General features: G+C 40.1%; 3 protein-coding genes across 9 annotated transcripts in view; 1 reads left to right on the top strand and 2 right to left on the bottom strand.

The window, feature by feature from the left end:
* Positions 1–1,545: 1,545 nt before the first annotated feature.
* On the top strand, positions 1,546–9,791 carry erlec1 (endoplasmic reticulum lectin 1). 4 transcript variants are annotated; one of them, XM_084736384.1, is made up of 14 exons: positions 1,546–1,878; positions 2,046–2,150; positions 4,726–4,806; positions 4,991–5,068; positions 5,169–5,229; positions 5,347–5,394; positions 5,494–5,728; positions 6,042–6,183; positions 6,273–6,434; positions 6,519–6,578; positions 7,531–7,655; positions 7,741–7,818; positions 7,962–8,037; positions 8,926–9,791. In XM_084736384.1, the coding sequence occupies exons 1-14, from the start codon at positions 1,738–1,740 to the stop codon at positions 8,995–8,997; spliced, it is 1,464 nt and encodes a 487-aa protein (XP_084592510.1). In that variant the 5' UTR covers positions 1,546–1,737; the 3' UTR covers positions 8,998–9,791. The 4 variants fall into 4 exon arrangements, with proteins under 4 accessions (XP_084592510.1, XP_084592513.1, XP_084592509.1 ...); XM_084736387.1 differs by having other exon boundaries at positions 1,547–1,878; positions 5,347–5,393; positions 5,505–5,728; XM_084736383.1 differs by having other exon boundaries at positions 1,547–1,878; positions 5,166–5,229.
* A 4,036-nt stretch (positions 9,792–13,827) lies between these two features.
* Positions 13,828–16,904, bottom strand: gpr75 (G protein-coupled receptor 75). Its single transcript, XM_084735970.1, has 2 exons — positions 16,477–16,904; positions 13,828–16,128 (listed from the first exon to the last, which is right to left on the bottom strand). Exon 2 carries the CDS (start codon positions 16,001–16,003, stop codon positions 14,360–14,362), a length of 1,644 nt encoding a protein of 547 aa, XP_084592096.1. The 5' UTR covers positions 16,004–16,128; positions 16,477–16,904; the 3' UTR covers positions 13,828–14,359.
* A 771-nt stretch (positions 16,905–17,675) lies between these two features.
* psme4a (proteasome activator subunit 4a) overlaps positions 17,676–27,162 on the bottom strand; it is a 36,993-nt gene continuing 27,506 nt past the window's right edge. For all 4 annotated transcript variants that reach the window (XM_084736627.1, XM_084736628.1, XM_084736629.1 and 1 more), the window contains 13 exons: positions 27,022–27,147; positions 26,777–26,929; positions 25,013–25,117; positions 24,810–24,901; positions 24,593–24,724; positions 24,279–24,487; positions 23,483–23,568; positions 23,215–23,343; positions 21,633–21,788; positions 20,661–20,823; positions 20,424–20,557; positions 20,160–20,300; positions 17,676–18,759 (listed from right to left, as the gene is read on the bottom strand). In XM_084736627.1, coding sequence (XP_084592753.1) covers positions 20,166–20,300; positions 20,424–20,557; positions 20,661–20,823; positions 21,633–21,788; positions 23,215–23,343; positions 23,483–23,568; positions 24,279–24,487; positions 24,593–24,724; positions 24,810–24,901; positions 25,013–25,117; positions 26,777–26,929; positions 27,022–27,147 — 1,620 coding nt within the window. In that variant the 3' untranslated portion in view covers positions 17,676–18,759; positions 20,160–20,165. The remainder of the gene's footprint in view (positions 18,760–20,159; positions 20,301–20,423; positions 20,558–20,660; positions 20,824–21,632; positions 21,789–23,214; positions 23,344–23,482; positions 23,569–24,278; positions 24,488–24,592; positions 24,725–24,809; positions 24,902–25,012; positions 25,118–26,776; positions 26,930–27,021; positions 27,148–27,162) is intronic.

The following is a 27,162-nucleotide window of genomic DNA, read 5'->3' as shown; positions in this document are numbered from 1 at the left end:
TGTGCATTCAAAATGTGACACAATTAAACTTCCAAATCCATCCACTGGGAGGCAGAGATGAGGCAACCTGCCTTTCTTTTTTGTGCCCACATGATCTGGAAACCTCTCTCAAGCATTTCAGCTCAAACAGAGCCAAATGCTTGAGGCGAGCTGTGGTCTGCGTTCAATAACAGCTTTATGAGCACTGTTCTCAGCATTTGAGGATGTGGTTTGGTTTAGCAAGGCATGAGGGAAATTGTGTTTCACCCATGAAAACTGTGCAGCAGAAGTAAATTTGCCTCTTAAAAGATCCCTGGAATATCTATATTACTGACCTTATTTGATCAGAAGGTTCTTTTCAGTCAGATGCCTGAAAAGGCCCCTAAATCAAAAATATAAATTTTATATATATGCTTTTCCTTTCAATTATTTTAATAATTTTAAATGCGTTTGCAAAAATTTTGAGGTTTGGGCTGCAACAATAGAATCCTACAAAAATGTGAATAAATGTACCACTTTACAATAACATTAAACTTATAAATGATTTATAAATAGGTTATTATTTCTAAATCATTAATAAGCTGTTGCAGCACATTAGATAAAAAGAACAGCAGTGATCCATTGCCTGGTAAATAGTGAGCCCACAGGTCAACATTTAATCACTGTCAGCATATATTTAAAGTCAAAAAGTTTCATTTGGCATCAAATTGATACACTAAAACTTTGGCAATATTGTTCACCTTGACATTCTCAGCAGGCACCTAACATTACACCTTATAATAAGGCTTCCTTTCCTTTTGCTTGTTATAAATGACAGGAGGTCAGTAATAAATTGTCATGTACTATACTTACAATTTAGGTTTCGTTCTGCCAGTTTTGAATGTTAGTAAGTCATTAGTAAGATTAATTAGTGAGCAGTAATTAGATCTTGCCAATTAGTGAGCCCACATCGATGTAAGAAAACTATATATATATATATATATATAGTTTTCTTACATCGAATACATATATATATACATATATATATATATATATATATATATACATATATAAACAATTCATAAGGGTAGTCATATTGTAAAGTGTTACTTAAGTATCTGAATTCTTCTACCACCACTGGTCTTAGCTCTTCTCCATCACTTTCTAAGTCCAGAGTTTAAGGCTGGGTTGCATCAACAGGGGTTAATTTTTACACTTGATCAAATTAAATATTTGTTTGTTTAAAATATTATCCAGCACTAACTTTAAACTTTCACGCAAGGAGGTTTACTTTTTATAATGGCTGTCTTTTTTTTTTTTTTTTATAAAAGGTACCAGTTCCTCTTTTATATTTACTAGGTACCAACAGCATTCAAATTTGTTATTTATGTATTTATTTATTTTTAACTTGGATATGAGCATCTCCACATTGATTTTTATTTATTTATTTTACTATTCTTTGATTAAATTAATCTTTGTTGGGTTAATTGGTGTTTTGCTCTCTGTCAATTCCTCCTGTCACCACCAGCGGGCGCTGTTGTAATTTCAGCGTGACGCACAAGCGGAACAAGACGTGGCAAGTAAACATTTCACTTCCTGTATTTTGTGTTGTATTGACATCCGTATCTCAGAGTCGTATCTTACGCCTGTCAAAGCGGACTTTGTGGGACTTTGACGCAGCTTATAATCAAACACTGAGGCCGGTGTTGGTGTGAGGTGAGCGGGCTGTTACCGTACATGAGGAGCGGGTTGTAGGAGCTCAGCAGCCGGGCAGGAGAGATGATGGCTGGGCTGCTGATGGTGTTTCTCGGGGGGCTGCTGGAGGTCTGCAGCGGCGTCTCGGCAAACAGAGGAGGGTATCCCTCATTTACAGACGAAATACCTTTTAAAATCACCTGGCCAGGGGCTGAATTCACGCTGGTAAGCCTCCTCTTTTACTGTTATTTTTGGGACCAGATGTGCTGTAAGAGTTCAGTGAGATTTAACGGTCTCTTGTGTATCCGTGAAGTGAGTTAACGTTACTTTCCTCTTCCTTAAACACCTGACGCTGCAGTTTAAGTAACACACGTGTGTCTGTGCATTTTCAGCCCACTTCAGGTGCACTTTACAAAGAAGATGACTTTGTCATCATGACAACAACGGAGAAGGAGAAGTATAAATGTCTGCTGCCTTCACTGACAGCTGGAGACGAGGTAAGCAGAATTAACCATTTTCTGGACCAGGAACAGGACTGATGGATTTATAACTAAACATTGTTCTATGAGGGACTGGGACTAGATGAGGAGTTATCCCCATTTTAATAAGGCTGTCATTAACTATCATGAAATGACCTGTCAAAATCAAAAATACTCACAAACCATATTTGACTTCCCAGTATGTAACAACATGCAACACTTGAATCATTTTTTAAAACTGTTGCAGTGTTTATATAGTTCTCACTATATTTGTGTTATTATTATTTCTTAGGGCTGCAACTAATTATTATTTTAATTCACATAAAATATTTCTCAAACCAATTAATCGGTTATCAGAATAGTTGTTGATTACTATAATAATTGTTGTCAGGTTTAGTTATCAATAGCAGGCATTCAGTTTAAAAAGGATAATCTCATTGTTTACAAAAATGTAGTTAAAATGCTTGGATATTAATATTAAAATTGTTGGCCTACTTAGTACTTAATTATGATTTTAAAAGTAAGTAGATTATATAGTATAATGCATACTTAAGTAAAAGTAAAATTACACAAAATACAAGTACCAAAAAACCCTGAGGGACAGTGAGTGATACACACATGCATCCTCACATACACATTTAGATTAATTTTTAAAAATTATTGCAGTATTTTTATAGAGTTTTCATTGTATTTGTATTATTATTATTATTATTATTATTATTATTATTATTATTATTATTTAACAGCAGTCTATTTTTTATTTTTAAACACTAACATGTCTATATATTGCTAGCAAAATGGCACTTCTTCTGTTTAGGTACTTTTTTCTTTTGTCTTCTTATTTCACACTTTATTTGGCAATGTAAATATCTGTTTCTCTTTTTTCACTTTTTTTATATCACTTGTTTAAAATTAAATGAAGCTAACTTTTAGTAGTAGGGCTCGCAGCAAAACCTGGTAGTGCTCAGAGACACTTTCTACACCAGCGCTGTGTGCAAAAAATATCGTATTTTGTGTGGCAAGGACTTTCTTTGTTGTGGTACGGACAAGATTTTTGGTATTGTGACACTTCTACTTCCTTATTACCCTAACTGCTTCCACAGAAAATAATCACAGATACTGTGATGTTATTTACATGTCAGGCAAAGCAGCTCAGCTTGTTCCACTGGGCTGTGCGAGGCATTTTCTCCCTGGTTTATATTGCATTGTCTTCAGGTGAACAAACTCCAATGGACGGTATGTCACAATACAAAAGATGACATGACAGGTGAACAGGTGAACTCTGACAGGTGAACTCTTTTGATCACTCTGCATTTATCTTGGAAAGATGTGCCGTCTGTGTATGTTTTTGTAGATTGGGCTGTTGTTTTGGCTGCTATTTGCATCAGCTACAGTAAGGATAGACTCAACAATTTATTTGATTTGCAACAAGCAACAATAATGCTCATATGATTAGACATACACTATATTACCATATTATCTGAGCCATTCATTTGAGAGTAGCAACTAACAAGTGAAACTGAGATACAAATTTTTCAACCGAAAGAGAGACATGACTGTAAAAAAATCATGTGCTGCCAGATTCCACTCTTCTGTGATTTGATGTGGAGGTGCAGCAATCCACTTTTTCTCAGTTCCGATCGGTCTGTGAAACCTGAATTTGCTGATACTGATACTAGCATGATCTCCTGGTGTTCTTTCACATGATACTTTTGCAGATGCTTGATTAAAATAGTAGTATTACACAACACAGCACAACTTCCACTCCTCTGAATGTTGACCTTTAAACACATGACAAGTTGCTGTTTTGCTTTTCTTTCTTTCGAGACTAAAATATCTGTACGGACATGTTGAGGTAACTTAACTGTTACCAGCTCAGTCAGCTGCAGACTGTCATGTTACATTACAGACCAAAGAAAAATTGCAAACCACTGGATATCTTTGTGAAGCTGTTTAATTACCAGTTAATTCATTATTTTGTGCTACAGCGTTGTGTCTCTGGTCTTAAAATTGCATTGCATTATTACATATTTATTTATCTGATAAGTGACTTGTGTCACTATGTGCCCCAGACATGATATTGGATCAGATCAGTCCCAACTCTAATTTTACTCTAATGAGCAAAAAGTAATTATAAAATAGTGGTAGTAGCTATAAAATCATAAAGTGTCTCAAATGAGCTCTACCTGCATCTGTATGGAGGCAGGTTTGTCTATGCAAGACAACACATGTTGTACACTGGTATTAATAATCTAATGTTACTTCTAGCGTGTGTTTATCTGATAAGTTGTAGGGAGTCATAAGGAAATCCTCCTGGAGAAAGATCTTGTAATGTGTGAACCCCTGTCACTGATCAGACATGTAGACCTAAAGACTCAGGATTACAAGACAGGAAGTAGCATAGTATGAATTACACAGCGGTCTGATGAACGAGACTTCATTTTAGGTCTCCCCCTTTCCTCAGAGGGAGAGCATTGCTGTGGATAACAATGTCTACTCAATTCTATTTTTTGTTTCTTATTGCTCCTGTGTTCACAGCTCCCTTGCCTCTCTCACTCTTCTCGCCTTTCTTTGGTGTCTTTTCTTGTCTCAGGATGAGGATAAGGAGTACAGCGGGCCCAGTCCAGCTGAACTCCTGGAGCCGCTATTCAAACGAAGCAGCTGCTCCTACCGGGTGAGACTTCTTCAGTTTCATTCACATATCATTTGCCTCCTTCTCTCAGTGGAAAAACTGAAACTGTGTTCATGCTACATTAGCAAAGCATGACTTAGAACTCTGCGTTATTTTTACTGCTGTGGTGCTGAGGGTGTTTGCTGCAATGAAGTCTAATCTTGCTCTTGTTTTGCCAACATTGCAGATTGAGTCATACTGGACGTATGAAGTGTGCCATGGGAAGCATATAAGACAGTACCATGAAGAGAAGGAGACTGGCCAGGTCAGTGTTTTCAGTAGGTAAAATAAGGATCAGATGACATGAATGAGAAGCCAGCACTTACAGTGTGTACTGAAGGTAATTATGGGTTTTTCCATAGAAGATTAGTGTTCAGGAGTACTTCCTGGGGAATATGGCACAGAAGAGCCCGTCAACAGAGGCAGGTGAGTGTCTTTGTGAATGTAATTTTATGATATATTCTGTTTTTATTGTTTATAATAAGTCTTTTTGATGTATTAGTCACTTTCTTATTGTGCTAAAGCTGGGTTTTTCTTTTTCAGATAAAGCTGAAGAGGCAGAAAATGTCAAATCAGCAGCTGAGACAGAAGTAAGTATTACAACAAAACTTCAATAACCGGCCAGCTTTGCCAGGCCAGCTGTCACTTCTCACATCTGTCATCACTTTTCCGTCTCCATCGCCCTGTTGGCTGGTTTCCAGGTGCCCACTAAGAATATAGAAGGTCAGCTGACTCCGTACTTCGCGCTGGAGATGGGAAACGGGACCCCTTGTGTGCTGAAACAGAACCAGGCTCGCTCCACGTCCGTGCTGTACGTCTGTCACCCAGAAGCGAAGCACGAGATCCTGTCTGTCGCTGAGGTCACCACCTGTGAATATGAGGTGGTGGTGTTGACTCCGCTGCTCTGTTCACACCCAAAATACAGGTACATCTGTCAAAAACATCTAACGTCTACCAGATCACTTTCATTGACAATGCTGTTTTACACTGGACTCGCTGGTTCAGATTAATGCTGCAAGTCTGCCTAAGTTAGGCTGGCTGTATTGAGATTTTTTTTTTTTGCATTTATTTTTCAGGATTTTCATTAATTTATTTCTTTTATTTTTGTGTTTTTAATGCCAAAGTTCTTTTAAAAGAACTTTGAGTTACATGTTATGTATCACAGGTGCTATATAAAGATGAAATGAGATTCCTGCTCACATCTTACTGTTTCCAAACTTGACATGTATCCCTCGCAGGTTCAAGTCCTCCCCGGTGAACGCCATCTTCTGCCAGGCTCTGGCAGGTTCCCCTCTGCGGCCTCAGCGGCTCGCCCAGCTGGACAAGGAGCAAGAGGAGCAGCTCAAACCGCCTTTCAGCGCCACCGCCGAGATCAGAGAGGTCAGACACGCACAGAAATGTCAGAGGGAGAAAAATGGGTAACGTGTATACCGACGACACCTCATATAGATCTTTGTGACATTTTACAGGAGGAGGCGCCACCGGTGAGAGAGGAGGCCTTCACCTCCACTCACAAACCCATGACTGTCGGAGGGCAGACTCAGGTCACTGTCGGCACCACTCACATCTCCCGTCTGACGGATGACCAGCTAATCAAGGAGTTCCTCAGTGGCTCGTACTGTCTGCATGGGGTGAGGCGTGTTCACACACAGCACCTGAGCAGTGTTTAATAAACTATTCAACGACATGTAATCATCTTAATGTGTGTGTTTCAGGGGGTAGGATGGTGGAAATATGAATTCTGTTATGGAAAGCATGTCCATCAGTACCATGAGGTAAGAATTAATTCATTTACTCTATGAGCTTGTTCAGACCTGGTATTAACATGCGTTCTTGGTGATCCGATCACAGGTACGTGAGCTCACACCTGGCATTAGAGTGTGTCTCTAGATGTGTCTTTAGTGACCACGTTAGTGGAAATAAACACAAGGGTTGTTTTGTCAGTTGAATGTTCATTATTGTCCATTTGGTCATTTATTCTTTCCTCTTTTTTTAGTTCAGCACCACATTCAACTCCTTTATCAGCCCACAGTGAGCCTCATGCGGCGTTTTGGCGTACATTAGCATTCACACTGCTGAAAGGATGTCATCAAAGACAACCTCTGAATGTGGTCTGAGCAATCAGATCTCAAATGTGTCCTGAGTGCGTTTACACGTGTTCTGAGCTTTGCATTTGTGATCAGATCACTCAGGACACATGTTAATACCTGGTCTGAACAGGGCCTACAAACTGTTAAAAAACTGGGGAAAAAAACACATCAACAGTCCAAAATCCTAAAGATATTCAGTGTATTATTACAGAAGACAAAGAGAAGTAGCAAATTCCCCCAACTGAGAAGTTGGACCTGAGGAAAGTTTGCCATCTGTGCTTGAAAAGTGAATCAAAATGATCCACTCTCAAAATAGGTTGAGATTAATTTTCTGCTAATTGATTTATCAAGGAATTGTTTCAGCTCCACTTGGCTATCAAATATGGAAACAATAGTGGTATAGATAAAGATGAAGCACGCTTCATTATCAAGACATATGTGCATTCATGGCGATTTGCATTTAAGTGAAAATATTGAGCGATTTTATTGCTATTGATGATTTGTCATATCACGACTGATTTATTGCCCAGGCCTTAATTGTGGTCATGGTCATCGTAATTGTTTAGATAAGAATAATAGGTATGTTCGATTAGCACTGGCATTTGTACAGTGATGAAATTCTTCCTTGGTGCCTCAGGAAAAAGAGCAAGGAAAGAACATTGTGGTGGTCGGGAGCTGGAACGCTCAGGAGCACATCGATTGGGCCAAGAAGAACGTCGCCCGATCCTACCAGCTCAAAGACGATGGAGTGCAGAAAGTCAAGTAGGCCATTCAGATTTTTGAACTACAACCCTGATGCAAATTAAACCAAGACTATTGTTGATTTCTCTCTTTTTCTCTATGACAGGTTGGTTTCCCACTTTTACGGCCACGGAGATGTATGTGATCTGACAGGGAAGCCCAGACAGGTCATCGTCAAGCTCAAGTGAGTGAACAGTCACGGTGGGGAGGGGGGAGGGGGGACCACAGCACCAGTTCAGTGTCACTGCCCCAAGTCAAGACATGAGTAGAACAATACCCTGATGTTTCCAGTTGATTCACTCGTCTCATTTCTCTTCCCTGCGTCAGATGTAAAGAGTCGGAGTCTCCTCATGCTGTCACTGTCTACATGCTGGAGCCACAGACGTGTCAGTACATCCTTGGGGTGAGTTGACTAGTGATCAGTGAGTCACAGACATGTCAGTCACATCCAACATGTTTGAGTGTAAAAACTCTGTAAAGCTGATTTGGATTTTTTTATTATTTCTCCACCAAAAACAAAAAAACAATTGAAAAGAAGCATGCCGTTTGCTGTTTTAATACAATTCTATGTTGCCTCCCCAGTGTTTATTATTTATTATACTTTTCAGTTCATAAAAATGCAGTTATATAAGCCGAATTTCGCTCTGTCCAACCAACCAAACTCCATAGGTGAAATCAGTAATTTTACCTTGCAGAACACGGGAGTTGTTGGTCGACCACTACCTCTGTCTGTTAGTTTTATTTGTGTCATTGTGTGGCTTTGACATTTTAAAAGGTTAGTTCAGATTCTCCAAAGTCACTCAATAACAACAACAAATAAACATATTGTAGCATCAATATACCAACAACTCCTGTGGTCTACAAGGTAAAATTGATGATTTTGCCTATGGAGTTTGGTTGATTTGGAGAGAACAATATTTGGCTCATATAACTTCAGTTTCCTGTCATAAACAGCTGTCTGATGACAAAGTAAAGCAGTGATGATATTGTAAATATAGCCTACAGATATTGATTTTTTTTAAGGTGGACTTTTTTTAAGTTGCCCCCACAATAGCAATAATCTATCTTATTGGGTTAGATCGGTTCGGTTCTGTTATCAGTTCATAAAAATGAAAAGTAGTTTTTAATACCATATAGTAACATTGAATAGCAAGAAAAATGTCCTTAAAATTAATGAAAGGGCGGAAGACAGGAAGTTGTTATATCTAACTAAACTGGTGGCTGTGCAGGTTCCTCCCTGCACAGCCACCAGTCAACTTAGGTGATTGACATCAGTTTTTTCTCTACCTAGGTTGAATCTCCCGTCATATGCAGGATTCTTGACACTGCTGATGAACATGGACTTCTGTCAATCTCCAGCTAAACTGACAAAGATCCTATGACAGCAACAGCGCATGAAGGACACGGACAGGACAGACGGAGAGAGGCTGCACTTGAAGAGAGAGGACACTTATCATAAAACAGAAGACTGTTGGGTCGAGGAAGAGAGAGATGCCCATGACACTGCGCTAAAAGCCAAAATCGAGGTAAAACCTGATCCTGAGGCTGGACTTGATGTAGGAGCCCGGCCCCGGCCCCAATCTGTGCAGCGGGGGACGCTACAGACTATTCCAGCAGACTAGCTCAGATTAGTGAAACACAGTGCGATGGGGCCGACACCTCACTCCACAGGGCAATGGATTTATTGCCTGTTCATCATATCTATGCTTCACTTTGTGTTGATAAATTGCAAGCGAAGGAGAAATGAATCAGGGGATCTGTAATTATCAGGGGAATCAAAAATATCGATGGTGGTTTTATTGTCTTTGAGGTCTGTATTTGTGTGTGTGTGGTGTGTGTGTGGTTCCCTGCTTGACTGTCGCACTTGTAGATATGAGGGGAGTCTGAACATGTTTTTGCAGCAGTGAGAATGTGTGCTGTATTAATTGACAGGATGTGTGAGTGTAACTTATGCATTAGAGGGTGCTGTGGAATGGCAACAAAATGAGTGATTGATTAAAAGTTTGATATAAGTTTGTAGGATGGTCCGTGGGTCCCTGTGAGAGGTATTCTGTGGTTTTATTAAGATGCACACTGGGATCCTGATCACTGCTGTATCACTGAGATAAAATCCAATGCATTTGCAACAAAGAATAAAACAAAAACATGAACACCTCATTAATAGTGTTGCATTACCACAAAGGAAAATGATGAAAAAAGATTTTAGGACAACCACAATGCCAAAAAAGTTGAGACGATGGGTAAAAAGTAAATTGAAAAAGCAATGAATGCAGTGATTTGCAAGTCATTTTCTTGACTTGTATTCAATTAAAAACAATACAAAGACAAGGTATTTAATGTTTAAACTGTTAAACTTCACCATCTACAATCTATAATTTTAAAAGATTCAAAGAATCAGCAGAAATCTGAATGAAAGAGGAGAAGGACTGTCCAGATTGTTACCAGTGCGAACTTCAAAAGCCAGCATCTGTGGTGGTAGGGGGGTGTGTCAGTGCCCATGGCATCATGGGTAACTGTTACACCTGTGCAGATGCAGAGAGGTACATACAGGTTTTGGAGAAACGTACCCACAGAGCCAGACGCTCCCTGCTTATTTCAGCAAGACAATGCCATGACACATTCTGCACGTGTTACAACCGTGTGGTTTCATAGTAAAAGATTGACCGACCTGCCTGCAGTTCAGACCTGTGTCCCAGTGAAAATATGTGGTGCCTCATGAAGCATAAAGTACGACAACAGAGACCCTGGACTGTTGAAGTCATATATCAAGCAAGAATGTAACACTCAAGGATTAATGTATTGAGTTCCCAAATGCTTGTTAAAAGAAAAGGTGAATGTGTTGCAGACATCAAATTCAAAATGAGTGTATATTAACAAATAACAAAATGAACCTTTAATATCTTGTAGTGTATTCAATTGAATATAGGTTTTAAAAAATTGCAATTCTTATTTACATTTTACACATCCCAACATTGTGGCAACAAGTGCTTCTGCTTAATAATTATAAGAATATCCAGTTAGTTGTCATTGCCTTTACAAAAAATAGACTTTTAATTTAGCGTTTTTCTTGTTCTTCATTGTTATTGATCAAGAACACTGATATTTCCCTCATGGAAAGAAGATAAAAAGTAGACTGATCCTCCATTGAAGCCGTATGAAGCTGTCATGGTGAACTGAAGACCACCAGAGGGTGCTGACGCTATGCATATTGTATAATCTTTTCCACTCATGGGAACTTTTTTTCCATTTATCCAAAAGCAAACAATTGGACCTGTAAAAGATTCATCACAATTTAAGGTCAAATTTATACTGAGCTATTGAACAGGACTTACTGCAGTTATTTGTATTTCCAAACTCAGTTCAGTCATTTAGTTTAAAAAAAAACCCCAGCAAACTGAATGCAAAGCTTCATCTTTAACTTCACTGTATAATGTAAAAAATACCAGGTTATGCTAAAAATTGAATCTCTGCAACGCTCTCTTGAAGCAGATTTGCAGTTCAGACTGTTTTACATGAATCTGTAAAAAGGAAATAATACAGTGTCAGCGGTGAGACATAAAATGCAAACAGTTTTGTTGCTCTGAGGTATAAAATTACCTACTTTCACATTCTCCAACTCCAAACTTAACTCAATCTGTTAATATTTTTTGTCTTAAATATACCAGAAAATAGAGCCCAAAGTGAAGTCTTCAAATGTCTTTTTTGTCTGATCAACAGTAAAACCCCAAAATATTAAGTTTACCATCATACATGACAAAGAAAAGGATCAACTGTTCATATTGTTTAGAAGAAAGTAATTAATCAGTTATCAAAATAGTTGCCCATTTTCTCTAATCGACTAATCAGGGTTCATACAGGTGCTGGAAATCCTTGAAAACACTTGAACTTTAGCATCATGTTTTCAAGGTTTGAAATGTGCTTGGATTTTGGAGAAAGTGCTTGAACTGCCTGAAATTGCAATTGCCTTACTTTCGTGAATTCCAACCTGCCTGAATAGTTTTAGTTTTAATTATTATTATTATTATATTATATTATTATTATTATTATTTAGATAAAGAAACTAAATCAGTTTGATATTGGTTCAGGATGCCAAGTCTACTTAGACAGACAGCACATTTTGAAACATGAAACTTCCCTCTGTAAAATTCCATCACGAAATGTAATTTTGGTTGTTTACAGCACAGTAACATCTGATTTAATGTGATGAAGAAGTGAAATAATCATTTTGAGTATGTGAAAGCTTGAAAATGCACCTTGCTTGAGTTTGACTTTGAATAAGGTGTAGGAACCCTGATTAATCATTTCATCTTTGGTTAAAAAAAAAAAAAAAAGTAAAAGCACACATCCACTGCACTTGCCAAACATTTATTGTGCTGAAAAGTTTATGAGGTTCACAAATATATTTTTCTTCAGAAGCATCAAGTCCATCAAAGTGCAACCACATGCCATCGACAGCCATGTGTGGGCCTGCGCAGGGTCTCACTACAGCAGCCCGACACTACAGAAGCTGATATCAGTGCTCAGCGAGTTCAACCAGAGAGGAGGCAGCAGTGAAACCACAGACTGCAGTCTTTGGCTGCATTGAAAACCCACAGTCTTAGATTATAATCGCACATGCGTGTGCAATACAGGGGCAAATTCATGTGAAAATGCAGTATCTGTAAAGGAAAACGTCAAAAAGTCAGTTCAATAACAGTAAATAACTTTGCGAAACAGACACTTCCATTACAAATCTATTGCTTGTTTTTTTCTTTCCATGGCAAGGCTTACAACATATAACTATGTCCCCGGTTGCATAAACCACCTTAAACTTGTCCCTTAAGCAAAATATTTCTCTAAGCTGAGGGGGTCACTTAGGAGTGTTGCATTAAGCCCCTTAGGTTGTCTCCTTGTCTAAGTGTTAAAACTAAGGCTTTCACACAGTTCATAATACAGCATATGGGCATTTCAGTTACTATGATTATACTTCACTCAGCATTCTTTAATTTTATCCATAGACCTACAATAGAACAAGACAGGGGATTGCCGCACTTGCATCATTGCAGTGAAAAATTCTCCACTGGTCCAAAAAGATTTTTTCCACATACACCACCATTATAAAAGAGACGTCTGTAAAATTGGTGACAGGACACCTTCAACTGCAAACAAGGTCAGTTATGACTCTTTCTAGTGTGAATTTTGGATCAATGGAGATTTTGTATTTGTAAAATGTTGCTTGAGCTGAAAAAAAGCTATTCTGTGATGTCATCACAATGTAACCAGGAAGTAAACCAGGAAACTAGAAATTTTTTTTGGCTTATGCACCAGGCAAGCAACTCTCATTGGACTGAATGGGTGTCATCTTTGCATAAACTACTCTAGGCCCTTATAATATATCTATGATTTTATTAGACAGTTGTTAGCTAGCATCTCCAAAATGGACAACAAAGAGAAAGAAAAAGCACAGGATGACAATGTTCTCCTCAAAGAATATGGGAAACACATTTACATTTAACTATGCAGCCAGAAATTGCTGTAAATTGAACCATATATGATGTCATGAAGAAATCTCAAAATATTGCTGTGACAGCAAAAAGGAGATAACCAAACATCGACAAAGAACTGGTGAGCTTCACTTAAAGCTACTGTTAATATATGAGAGCAAGACAGCTACAAAGTTGCTAGTGCTAATGTCAAATCTGTACTCTCCAGCGAGTTGTATATTCAGTGTTGCCAGATTGGGCAGTTTTCCACCCAGCTGGGCTGTTTTGGGTTGCAATGTGCAGGTTAAAATGGGTTTGGGCACATTACAACATCACTATTTGTTTGGCTTTTTAATCACATGGGATTGCATGTAGTGTTCTTTCTCCCTCTTCATGAGAGTATATGTAGAGGGTATGTTTTCATCTGGCACACTCTAAAGTTGACGAGTTAGATCAAACCTATTATTTCTTTTATATTAGCGGTCCCTTTATTTTTTCTTTATTTTTAAGGCAGAGGTCAGAAAAATAAATTGTTTTATAGGTGAATTGTACAACGTAACCTCCTATCTGTGTTCTAGCCCACTCTGTGAACATCAATACTATTGTTATTGTTTATGAATTTGTATTGTTTATTAGAAGTAATATCTGGGCAGTTTTTCATCAGTTTGGGTGGATTTTGAGTAATTATCAGGCAAAACAATCAAAACAATCTAGTTACACCGAACATCTCTTATCGTGTCCAGTGGGTTTTCTCTGTCCTGAAAAATAAATCTTGGTATCACCTCCTCCTCTTAATTCACTATAAATTCAGCCATTTTCTCATTTTCCACAAATTATTTCAATGTTAAGGGACACTCGCAGGTCCCATAAAATTTTCTTCAGAAAAAGGTCACCGAGAGCCTTCTAGTAACACATAAGGGAATACTTAAGTAGCTCAGGGCAAACACTTAGGGATTAATTGGTTTTCCCTTACAACATCCTAAGGACAAAATGTGATTTTATGCAAATATTTTTTACCAAGACATCTTTAGATGAAAACAGAAGGGAACCCTTAGCCTAAGTGGTTTTATGCAACCGGGCACTGGTACTTTAATTATTCCACTCAAGAAAACTGAACATGTATTTCCACTGTAGCAGAGAACAAAGGGTTAATACAGATTCCAAATACATAAAACGGGCTGTTTTCATGTTCCTCTTTTGATTCACATTTGATCTAAAGCCATGGTCAGGTTGTCCAAACCTCTCTGTTGAGCAGCTCTTTGATTAGACTGAGGGAATGGGAATCTGGTGCACTGAGGTGCTTTCAAAGTCTTGCAGTGTGTCTTGGTGAGTGTGGTAGTGCATGGCTACATAAGACTTAGCAAAGGCAAACGTCTGAGAGCTGACAGGCTGCAGGCTGGTGGGGGAGCTGGGCCCTGCAGAGGGACTGCTGTTGTATATACTGTAGTAGGGCTCGATGCGGGTGTTAATGGGTGTAGAAGTGCTCGGCGGGCGAGGTTTCCGGACACCTGTGACCTTTGGACTACCCACACAATCCCTGGAATGACTGGGCCCGCAAGCCTGATCCACCAGCCTCCTCTGCGGCTTGGGTGACAGCACGTAGGCCGAGTTGGTCTCATGATGGGAGGATTTATTACGATTGACTTCCAGGCTGCCCTTACCCATCGCATGCAGCCGAGTCTTTTGCTTGCAACAGAGAAAGCCCAGCGCTGCCCACTGAACGCAGCACAGCACACGGCGGCGGAGGCCTGCGCTGTTGCGCGAGTACACAAAGGGATTGATGCCGGACTTGAGAAAAATGAGCACAAAGCCACACAGTTCGAACTGGTAATGTGCAAAGCTGCTTTCTGGTGACAACACATCCTGTGCCAGTGAAACTCCCATGGGCAAGCAACAAAGCAGCACGGAGAACACTATAACAACACAGGTGACGACCGCCTTGGAGTCTTTGGCTGTGGCCAAGTTGACTGTAGACACCAGCTGACAGCAGGTGGCTCCTGGGGCGGCCCCTGGAACCAGAGGCTGGCTGGTCTTGTTGGCGTAAGAGTGAGTCTGAACATTCTGCAGCTTGTTGTAAGTCTGGTTACGGTACAGAGAGGGTCCTTGAACAGCACACTGCATGTTCTCAAAGCCCGCCGCAATGAGAGGTGGTGGGGGTGGAGGGCATGTTGCATCTACCGTGATGATGGGACATTTCCTCACCTGTGCATTCTTTCTCAGTGTCTGAGCAATCATCAGGTAGGAGACCGACACCACAGCAACACAAAAGGCAAAGTCTGCCAGGTAGACGTACAACACAACCCTGGCCTGTCCTCCTCCCAAGCCGAAGTGAGGCAAGCAGGGACCATCTCGACGCGGGTATGCCCGCATGGTGAGCAGGGCGGCCATGGTGAAGCTGGACGTCCACAGCAGGGCGGTGAGGGCCAGCGTGCAGGGGAAGGAGGCAGTGCGGTTGGGCTGCTGCCCCAAAACCATGCGCAGTCTGTGCAAAGCAATGACAGCCACCGTCTCCAGGGACATGATGATGAAGCCCGAGCTGGTCAAGTGGAAGGCAAAGCAGAAGCTCTTTGACACACCGTCTCCTCCACCCGCGTCCAGGAAGAGCACCAGTGCAAACATGGGAGCGGTCACACAGCAGATGAACAAGTCACAGAAGGACAAGTTGAGGATCATGAAGTCAAAGTTGGTGCGGAACTTGCGAAACACAGGGTCGAAAAAGGACAGGAACACCACAAGGTTGCCATAAGAGCCCAGGCAGAAGATGAAGATGAGGAGGAGGGAGCAAAAGGTCAAGGTAGCGGTGTGGATCACGGCCCAACCTGACGGGGTTTGGGTGCCCAGGGTGCCATTGAAGTTCTGCTGTCTTGGCACATCCACCAGGTCTGATGGTGTAACAGTGGTGTTCATCGTACTTTTTAAAATTTATAAGAATCCCAAAGTTGTTGGTTTTAGCATTATTCCTCTGTGTGGAAGGAGTGCATGATGGTCACAGTATCTGCTGCCTCCGCCATTGCTGCCACCTTGGTGGAGTGCTATAAAGGGTACAGTCATACAGTAGATTAGCTATTATACTGATCAGCATATCACATTTAATACATTCACAGTTAATGGAAGGGGGCAATGCATAGTTAAATTATCATATAGTATAAATACGTATGCTAAACATTTAACAAGAATGCTTTACATGTGAGACACCATCTACAGTAGGCTATAGCTATGCACCACTGCATTTGGCCAATTATACCTTACACCCCCCTCTCCCCCCTACACACACACACACACACACACACACACACACACATACACAGTCTGCTGAGAGAAGACATCACTGTTTCCCTGATTTATCTAGATAATTCATCCTGATAACAAAAAAAACCTACCGTCTGTAATCGATCGTGCGTCCATCATCTTCATCATTTGGTACAGACCGTCTTCATTTTAAAGCAATATGATGGTAAGTGAACGCACCGCGGCGTTGAAAAAAAAACGTATTTTAACAGTAAATCATCCACAAAACAGCTTTCCACTGACAAACACGGACATAAAATACGCTTCCTTACATGTCTGTATAATTTTCAACTCGTCTACGGCGCAAACACATGAAAGCGTTTTCGTTTTCTTGGCGATATATCCATTCTTATACAGGAGCGACGGCCACTGGACGTGCACTGAAAAATGAGTATGAAGTCACTGCCTACGTATCTGGGCATGAGCATAACCACTGCATTCAAGTGGTCCATCTGTAAAAACTCACCCCAATTCTGCCCACTTACAATAATTTGACAGAGAAAGAAGGAAAAATTGCGTTTTACTACGTTTTTTATTACAACCCTGTCACAAGATTTGAACATCATACATCATATTCTGGGACGTGTCAGATATCACCGCAGCAAACGGTCTTTCACCATGGCAACAAACTGTAGCGTTTACGAAAAATGGTAGCCCGTTTGCCATATTACAGGGGTTCACACGTGTTTTACAGTGCCTGTTGTCGCAAAATAAAACATTAAGAAATAATTTTAATTCCTTTTTTTTTTTTTTCCCCGCTTTTCACTGCCGTCCTTGGGAGCAGCAGCTCATCAACGTGGTTGCTAGGCAACACGTAAGAGTGATGATACGTGTGAATATTTAAAGCAGGGGCAGTAATCATGTGGCATAGAGGGGCAAGATACCTCTCAGCAGGTTTATATTCATTAAGTCAGACTCAATGAAATAAATTAACTCTTAAAATTATCACCACATTGTAGTCATAGGTTTCTGTAGTTTACTATTTCAATTTTAAAGGGGCAGGTTGCCCCAAGATTAAAAAAATATATACATCCTGACCTGCAGTGCTATTTATTCATCTCAAGTCATTTCCAAGTCATCTACAGGAATCTGTTTGCAAAAAATGTGTATATTTCTTAGCATTTTCGTTATTTTCATTGCGTAAAAACCACCAGAAAGCAGAAAAAAAGTCTGTGAAACTCAAACTGAATGTATTTTTTTGATGCTTTGAGCACCACAAGCCAAGTGACATCTAGTTCCATTACATTAGAGACAAGACAAACAATTAAAAAAAAAAAACATGAAATGCAAGTTTTGTTACAAACAATTTATTGTCATTCAATAAGCAAACAGTACATCTAAAAAAAATCACTGCAGTTTTGGCACTACACTATACATAAGTGAGGTACTAAATGCTTCAATGCTTCAACTGATTTCAAGTCATCAGGGGAAAACATACACAAACCAAAGTAATTTCGTTTCATCTCACTGGGTTTTAGAAAAAGGGAAATGTATCCGCGGACAAGAGGGAAGAGGTCACGATTACGGACAGGCGGTTTGGTTATTTTCTTGCACCGAGACACATGAAATGGTGATCAAACTGTGCTCAGGTCCTCACAGCAAATGCATCACACAGCACAGCAGCGGGGGAGCGTGCCCTCTCCCTCTCTCTGCATGAGTAGATGAGAATCAGCTCCAGTGCTAAAAGCTCAGTCATCTACTTAATATCAGAAATACTTTCTATGAAAAAAATAAAACTTAGCACTTCAAAAAACGTAAAATAAATAAATAAATATGTTTGTGCATATTTGCTATACTATGACATATACATACATGATGCATGTAATCATAGAGCAAACAGCCACACAAACATTGTGTGTTGCAGGTGTCAGTCTAATCTAAAGAGAACATTATTCAATAGTCAGTCTTCTGTGTCTTGTTACAAACACTTTACTACTGTAGGATAGTAAAGAGTGTGTCCTACACAGGACAATGTGTTGGCTCAGAGTTGATACTTGGGATAGAAATCCTGAGAAATGTGTGGGACACTGGCTGATGTCTTCAAGCATCCCATAAACACACGCACACACATACACCCGTGCACATGCACACAAACAAACCCAAAAGAAAAAAAAAGGAAAAAAAACTGTACAGTAATGTTACAAACTGCAGGTCGTTCATCCCTGCTATGATTGATCCTTAAATATTAAGTATAGTAGAAATGTAAATGAGCTAAATACATAAATACACAATTTTTCAAATCCTTCTGAGCGCCACAACTCAGGCGCTTTGTGTGCCACTCTTCTTCCAGGGTGATGCTGCATCTTTCAGCAGTCGAGAACTGGAGCCTCCTCCTCAATGCAGGCTGGTATGTGTAAATCTGGGGTCATCCCAAACTGGTACAAGAGAAACACAAACAAACACAACTATTAGAGATGCAATACGTAACAACTGCACGTCCAGAAATGAGAACAGCTGTCCAAATAGCACACTGGAGCCATAGATGGTTTATTAAAGGGATAGTTCAACCAAAAATGAAAATTCAGCCATCTACTCTCCCTCATGCCGATTGAAGGTTGGGTTAATTTTTTAGTCCACAAAACACTGCTGGAGTTTCACAGGAAAACAGTGCTGCAGAATCTCCAAAACAAAGGAAGTGAATGGTGTAATCCAAGTCTCCTAAAGCCTCAACATGCTGTTCATTTGCACACGTCGTCACACCAGACACACCCAATTGAGACTGTGTGCACACATATAAACGTAAGGATCTACAGTGAAGATTCAGGCTAAAAACATGATGTAAATGACATCTTTCAAGTCAGCTTGGCATGTTGGGGCTTTAGGAGACTTGGATTGGAGCAGGATCAAGGCATTATATGGTTCTTTTTTCCATTTGAAACTGGACACCATTCAATTCAAGTGTTTAGGAGATTCTGCAACGCTTTCCTGTGAAACTCCAGCAGTGTTTTGTGGACTAAAAACTAAACCTTCAGTCAGCATGAAGATGAGTAGATAATGACTGAATTTTCTTTTTTTAGTGACCTACCCTTTAAAAAGGTTGAAATCCTATTTAATATACAATCTATGGTTGAAGCGAGTCGTTTCCCCCGCCCCCTCCTCCACTGACTTGAGTAAGCTCAGGCTGCAGGAGCGCAAGATGAGCGCAACATTATAATTTAAAAAGATTAAGTGAGAAGTCTTCCACTGTAAATTGTTCAGCTGTTTATAACTGTCACTTGTCTGTCAATGTAAAGCTAAGTCCGTTATCCTGAAAACAAAAGCCCACTGCTCTGAAAATTCACACTCTAGGTATGGAGTTAAGTGTTCACTGCCTGCCAGATTCAATTAACATAATGCCTAAATTAACTGTTATAAACATCTATTCCTTCTGCAAGATTATTAATGATTTCTTATGATTCATCATCAGACACTCATTCGGCAAACATTTGGCATTAATTTGAACTCTAATTAATGTGAAACAATTATACAAATAATGCTGTAATGGAAATTTCAAAGGAGGACACTGCAGCTGTAGCCTTGTTAGAGAAGCTAGTATTTTAACTTAGAATGTTTCTTTAATCTCTGACGACATATCATGGTCATTTTATGATTTATTCTGTAAATGGATCACAGATATCTCCTTTAAAATGTGGTTCAATGACTTTGCTTTTTTCCCCAATAAAATTATCCCTTCATCAGCGTTATTTTGATGGTACTGAATGATGACCAAGTTGAATGTCTTGTGTGCTCGCGAATACATTCAGAGATAATTATTTTTCAAGTTAAAATACCTTACCAGGTTTTAGGCATAGTAACAGGGGGAGACCAGTAAGTCAGTCAGGACCAGCAGCTGATCGTCTGTGAACTGCTGCTTATGTTGCTGCCAGTTGTCGTGGTGAGTCCGTCTGAAGTTTGACAGCGTTTTCTTCACAGTCATCTGAAAACAAACACAGGTTATGGCTACAATGCACAGGCTGCATTGACAGTAAGGTAGGAAATGTGAAAAAATAAGAGGTATAAAGATAAATCTGCTGTAACAATATAAGGTGATTACACATACTTCAATGGGTTGTGTGTCATTGAGGTGAGCACTCAGGTCCATCAGCAGCTGGGGCATCCAGGTGGGCACATCATACGGGCTGGAGAGAATACAAGCACTCAACCCGAGAACACCCGCATGGCGACGTACCAAGTCTGCAAAAACACACCAGGAGGGATTCCATTAAAATGACAGAGAACAGCATACTGAAGTGTCATCACATGTTCTTGAGTAGTTAACTCTAGATAAGTTCCTTACCAGCAGAGGGTATAGTGTCCACTATAGAGCCAAGCTCCCTCTTCCTCTTCTTAGGCAAGCAGGTTTTGCAAAGAGCCTCAAAATGTGCCTGCATGGGGGCGTCCATGGACAGGAAATTGCACTGAAGGAAGCCACTGAGTGTAGTGGCGGCCATTTCTCTTACCTAGAAAAGAAAAGCAGAGAAAAGAGATGGAAACTTTAAGTTCAAAGTGTATTTTGTCACTACAGTGCAGTATTAATTACAACACACTTACATATATTCCCAGTGTATTCAAACATGGAAAAAAGTAACTAACTAAAGTAGATACTTTAACTTGTCATCAATAACAGACGTTTTTCAGTTTTGTATAATTTTGTTTTTTTTCTCTGAAAGGTTCAGCGTGTAATATTTTTAGGGATTTATTGGCAGATAATGGCGAAAAATACTTTAATAAAAGAACAAGGGCTGTTGAATGCATACAAAGCATCTTGGAAGCAGTCGAATTCTGTGAACATATGATGTATTTATCTCATAAAGGTGATTCTGAGGAAATGGGAGTCGTGAAAGCGTCATACAGCCAGGACCTATAAATCACGCTCAGGTTAGTTTAAGAGGCCAAATAAAAATGGCTACTTCCATCCATCCCCCACTTCTCCTTTGTCTCTACTCCATCCCTCTCCCTCTCATCCTCTTTCAATCTGGACGTTATCTCCATAGCAACAGATTACTGCAGCCTGTGGTTTCCATAGCAACAGCTAGAGGACCAGAGGGGGGAAGAGAGTGGAGAGCCAGGAGGAGAGTGCTGAATCACTACAGTGAAGCTGGAAGACAGTGAGAGTGGCTGCTAGCATAAACAAGCATGTATTGGCTCAGTGATTATTATGTAATCACGCCACCATATGTCTGTTCATCTTCCAACCATCTTCCAGACCAACTACATGTTTCAGCTTTACATCATGATTTTCATGTTGTGAGTGAATGGCTGTTTTTACCTCCAGCTGCTCGTCCTCCAGCAGTCGGATCACCAGCGCCCGCACATCATCCACCGCTTTCTGGTCACTCATGAAGGTGAACAGGTTGTAAAAAACCATAATCTGGAGGTATGTGAGCACTGTGTAGCGAGCGTGCCAGGAGCTGCTGCCAGCGATCTGCAACACACAACAACAAACCCATCCCACATCAATAACGCACTCAGCATTTGCTCCACAAGAGGAACACACCATGTCCTGGATGAGAACACCATTTAGTTGTTTTGTAATGGAGCCCCCGTTTTTGGGAGCGCCGCCCACTCTGAAAATATATGCAGCATCAAACGGGTTACAGCAGCTAAATCAGAATTTGTGAACAAGTTCAAGATGTCAATCTCTGCATGTGTCATACCATTGTACAGCTTTGAACTGTTTCTATTCATTAGATAATCAACTTATTACGTTGACTGTTTCTGTATTTTCATGTGAAATTAAGTTTGTTATATTAATAGGAGGTCCTACACCTTTTCCAAAGTCAAAGAGCACTTTTCAAGAATTTTCAAGATGCATTTTCAAGCTTTTCCAGAACCTCACAGCTATAGAGTCAATTATTAAATTTACTGCCAACTTTTTTGATCATTGATTGATCTGTTTGAGTAGTAAAAGAATTCTCTAATCTATTAAATGTGAATATTTTCTGGCTTATTTACTCTTTAATACAGTAAACTGAATATCTTTGGGTTGTGGGAAACACAAGACATTTGAGGACAACATCTTGGGCTTTGGGAAACACTGATCAACATTTTTCAGCATTTTCTAACATTTTATTTACCAAACAACTACCAGATTAATTGACAACTAAAATAATCGTTAGTTGCAGCCTTATTTCAATTCTTCATCACATTAAATTCTACTTATTTAATTTCTTTGTCTAAACAGTAGAGCTAAAGCAAACTATTATTTTCATTATCAATTAAGCTGTAAATCAAATTCAAAGTTGTGTGGTCCATAAAATGTCAGAAAATGGTGAAAAATGTTGATGACCATTTTCCACAGCCCAACATGATGTCCTCATATGTCTTGCTTGTCCACAACCCCAAAACCCAGTTTACTGCTCTAGAGAAGTAAAGAAACCAGAAAATACTGACAATGACAAGCTGATATCAGAGAATTTGAGCATTTTGTCTCAAAACAATGTGAAAATTGATTAACTGGTTATTAAAATAGCTGATTTAATAGCTGACAACTAACTGACTAAAGGTTGCTGCTCTACTAAAAAAGAAAAATATTTGGTCAGGTTGTGATTTATGAAAACACTACATTAAAATTCTGGTGTTTTCAAGGATTTACAACACCCATACAAACCCTGTTTATTCAACCAGTTGTACATCAGAAAATCACCTGAGTGACCTTTTTCAGGTTCCCTTATTTATTCTCCAGGGAGCTTCACATTACTGTACGGACACAATATATATATTACTTCTCTTATCACTTCCTTTGACCCTTTTATCTTTCTGCTTATTAATCTAGCTGAGTTATATGATGGGAGGATCTCTAAGAAGCCCAGTTATGTGTGCTGGAGGTGAAGAGCTGGCAGACAACTTACCTCCTGCAGGGCACTGAGGACCATGGGGATCTGTTCTGTGTAGAGGAGTCCCTGTGACATCAGAGACAGGCAGGTCTTTGCATCCCTCTTCAGTTCGTCGTAGCTGTCATCATTCTCAACGGGAGCGATCTGGAGCAGAGGACAGAGGCAGATTAACAGTAAGTTCTATTAAGTCGTTTTACAGTCTGTAGATTAAGAAAGAAAAAATTGAAGTTGCAGTGATGAAGTTAGCAGATCAAGGCTATGAATGGATGGGTGAGTGTTTCACCTTGAAGAGCAGGGGAAGCAGCCGTAGTTGTTCTGGGACAGCAGTGGAGAAGGAGCGACCGGCACTTGCTATCAGCCACTTCAGAACTGCAGACATTTGAAGACAGGAATTTTTAAGTTCTAACAATGATCCTCTTCTTTAATTGTAGGTGTCTGACAAAAGCAAATTCTACTTAAAGTGAACTCCCAGGGTTCCTTTGCAATATGAAAAAGTACGGAAAAATATTGGATTTCATTTTACTGATCTTTAATAAAATCAGGAGTATGGAAACATATCCACTTGTGCTTATTCCGATTTTTTTTTCATGGCATATGGAGCAGGCAGCCAGCAGAGCCAAAATATTTCCAACGGGCCAGAGCGAGCTTAATGTCGTTGAAAGCAAGGCTAGATGTACAGCGTGCGTCTGAATGCACACTTCCACACAGGGCTGCCCCTCTGCCTGCACATCACAGCCTGCAAAACAGCTCTGCCACAAGTGTCTTGTAGCCAAAACCAGACATCTGTGGCATTAGTTGGGTAGCAGTCCAAATAGCAAGTTGGGTTGGAAAGGTTGTCTAGTTTCCTAAGCAATTTATGTTGTAAAATTTAGATGACTTAGTGGATTAAAAATAAAATAGTATAAAAATACTCTCTGTAACCACAAGGCTTTGTCTCTGTAGTTGGTGAAATGATCTCAACTATCCTTTAAATAAGAACTGAAAAAAGGAAAAAAAACTGCAGAGAAGTCTAGAAATTTGAGTTTGGAAAAATATTCCTACAATAACCAGCATTCATGGTGACAGCTGAGTCGACCTACCTGTTTTGAGGAGCTTGATGGCTTGCGTTCTCTCATCCTGCTCTCCCACCTCGTTCTCCTCGACCACATGGTTCTGGATCTCCTCATCTCCCTCCGTTAGAGGCTTCAGCTGCAGCAGAATTCGCTCTGTGAAGTCTGTGATGCGCGGGGAGGTGGTCGGCTGAGTGTACGGCAAGTTGACATCAATCATGAAGATGTACGTGAGCACGCTGGAAGGACACCGAATCAGAGAGGTTACCGTGAGTCACAGAAAGAGCTTAAAACATTGATGATGACAAATAGCACATTCACATTCAGTAAAAAAAAGAGCGCACCTGCCAATTCGTTCCCGGACGTTCTTGTAGACCTGTGTGAGTTTGGGCTCCAGGTATTGTAGCAACCTGTGGAGGAGCTCTGGAACACGCCACTCCTGCTGAGCAAGGCCTCCCTGCAGCACGTAGAGACGACTGCAAAGGGAAAAAGATGCACAGTCATCATCACAGTTTGTCAGCCACATCAACATCTGCTTCAGGCAACAACCTTTCTACTCACCAGGCATCAACAAAGGAACCCCCCTCTCCATTGACTGGCGACTCCATCAGCATCTCAAACAGCCAGTGAAGCTTGCGTGGGTCTCGGCTCTCCTGTGTGAGACAGAAACAGCAGTCATGTGGAAGGACGGATGAGTGACATGCGTTTAACAGATGGAATCATAAAGACATGATGGATACAAACGAGCAAAAGCAAAAGCTTACACAGGCCGTGGCGATGCAGGTGCCCCAGTCTGCATATGTCTCTATTGTGATGTTGGACAGGGCAGTACGGAGCAGTGGACACAACAGCTCCCAAAGTTTCTCAACCTGTAGAGGAGGACAAATAAAATACTGGTTTGTTTCTGTTGTAAGGTCGGAAAAATACCTACAGAGGGCAGAACATAGTGAAACTATAAGTAGTATTTTTGTAAAAAATTCACTTAAATATATTCAGGTGATTTTTCCAAGATAGGTGCTGTCCAGAGACTGATCCAAAGAAAAAGACCACCTCACCACATTACTATGTTTCCTAACCATGAAGGAACAAGCTACCATCTGTCCGTCAGTGAGCAGAGTAAGCAACATGTTACTTGTTTGCAAAAATGTTTGCACTGGTTGTTTCACCTCCAACCTATTTTCTTTCCAGAAAAGTCAATGCTAATGTCTTTGGTGTTTCTGGTGATGGATGATCCACAACTGCTTATTACAGGGATATCCTCAAAGTTTGGAAGGAAAACGGGGAGCTGTTGGGAGTTACAAGCAAGTAAACTCTTTCTAAACTATACTGAAACAAGACATAAGAAAATCAAGTTAGCTATGAATAAATAAGTTTAGACACTTAATTTATTCATCTGCAGAGGAAGAAAACAAACTGCACTGCTGAAACACACTCCTCTATATGGACCATTTTTTTGGGATGCATCCACTCATGTTTGCTTGTTTGCTAAATGTTAGGTTAGCTTTACACAGTGAAACTTTCACAAGGTGCAGGTTGCAAATTGCATGAAACATAATTTCTATGCAACTTGACAGTGACATGAAGCAATCCAAAAATAATGAAAGCCTCATGCAACAGAATTTAACAGTTAATTTCACTAAAATCAGCTAATTAGATCAGTAATTTTTTAAATAATAATTGTTTTCTCATTAGATTAAATCAAGTGTGAAGTGTCATTGTAACTACATTTACATCTTTGTAACTTCTTTCATATCGTTTTCTCACTGACTAATATCAGTTCAGGCTTTTACTTCTAGCACTGGCTGACTACTTTGTTTTATACTGGCTGTCCCAGAGAAATGGAAAACAGCTAATGGTGCATTAAAGCTTATTGATATACAAGAGGAAAAAACAGGACCTACTGGTTACTCCAAAGAGACAAATGGATAGTTTCACACTATTAAAGGCTCTTGATCCAATAGGTCTCCAGTGAGTGCATGTTCTCTTTAGTTCAATGAAAATAAATAAAGAGTTCTACGTTGCCATCTTCTGACATCAGTATGAAATTGTAGCTTGACATATGATGGCATTTTGGAAAACAGGTCTTATTCTCAATTTTGTGTCAAAGCACAGTTCTAAGTAAGCTAACAGTAATGATAGTCATCTGCTAGCTGCAATATAAACCACCTTCGCCTTGCCCACATTTGTTGACAGCATTGCCAACCTTGTATAAAGTCTATGACAATTTTCTTCTGAAGCATCCAAAAGATGTACTTCTGTTTTATCTATTGGTTCATTTTGACAATAAGCTGTAGTAGAGTTCAAATCAATCAGTTTGGTTCAAAATCATCAGACATGTTAACAGTGTTTTCATTGGCTGTTGCATGAAACTGGTTTCACAAAGTTGAGAGTTTTGCATCTGTTGCAGCTGAGTTTCAAGTGTGCTGCAGAGGGCTTTACACTATGCAACTCAACAGCAAGTTAGTTTCACCCAAGTTTCATCCAACTAAATCTGCGTGAAAATTTCATCTGGAGTTTCAGATCACTACCTTCAAGTAGCTCCAGTGTTTGCAGCCTCTGATCAGTCCAGAGATGATCTCTGCAACACAGCGCTGCTTGCTCTCGTGGGAGTCGGCCACCAGGCGCTCCATGTGCGGCTGCAGCAGAGGAAGGAAGGCATCGCTGAAATTGCGGAACAATCCCTGGAAGAGCAGGAGAAGGGAACAGATGATTGTTTTTACTGGCGGACTGTAGTTGGTTTCTACATTGAAACATGACTCTCAGGGAAGCTCACCTTGAACAAACAGAACCTGCGAGGGCTGAACTTGTCTTTGCCCTTACGGTCCTCAAGAGAGAGAAACTCGATGAACTGGTTGATGAATACTGGGTCTGAGAAATGGTCAAAGATGATCTGCTCCCGCTGTCAGGAAGGACA

Source organism: Lutjanus erythropterus, chromosome 14 (assembly GCF_056507025.1).
Source record: "Lutjanus erythropterus isolate fLutEry1 chromosome 14, fLutEry1.hap2, whole genome shotgun sequence".
In the NCBI taxonomy this organism is placed as follows: Eukaryota; Metazoa; Chordata; class Actinopteri; order Lutjaniformes; family Lutjanidae; genus Lutjanus; species Lutjanus erythropterus.
Note: the sequence above shows the minus strand (reverse complement) of the source record. Positions and strands in the feature narration are given on the sequence as shown.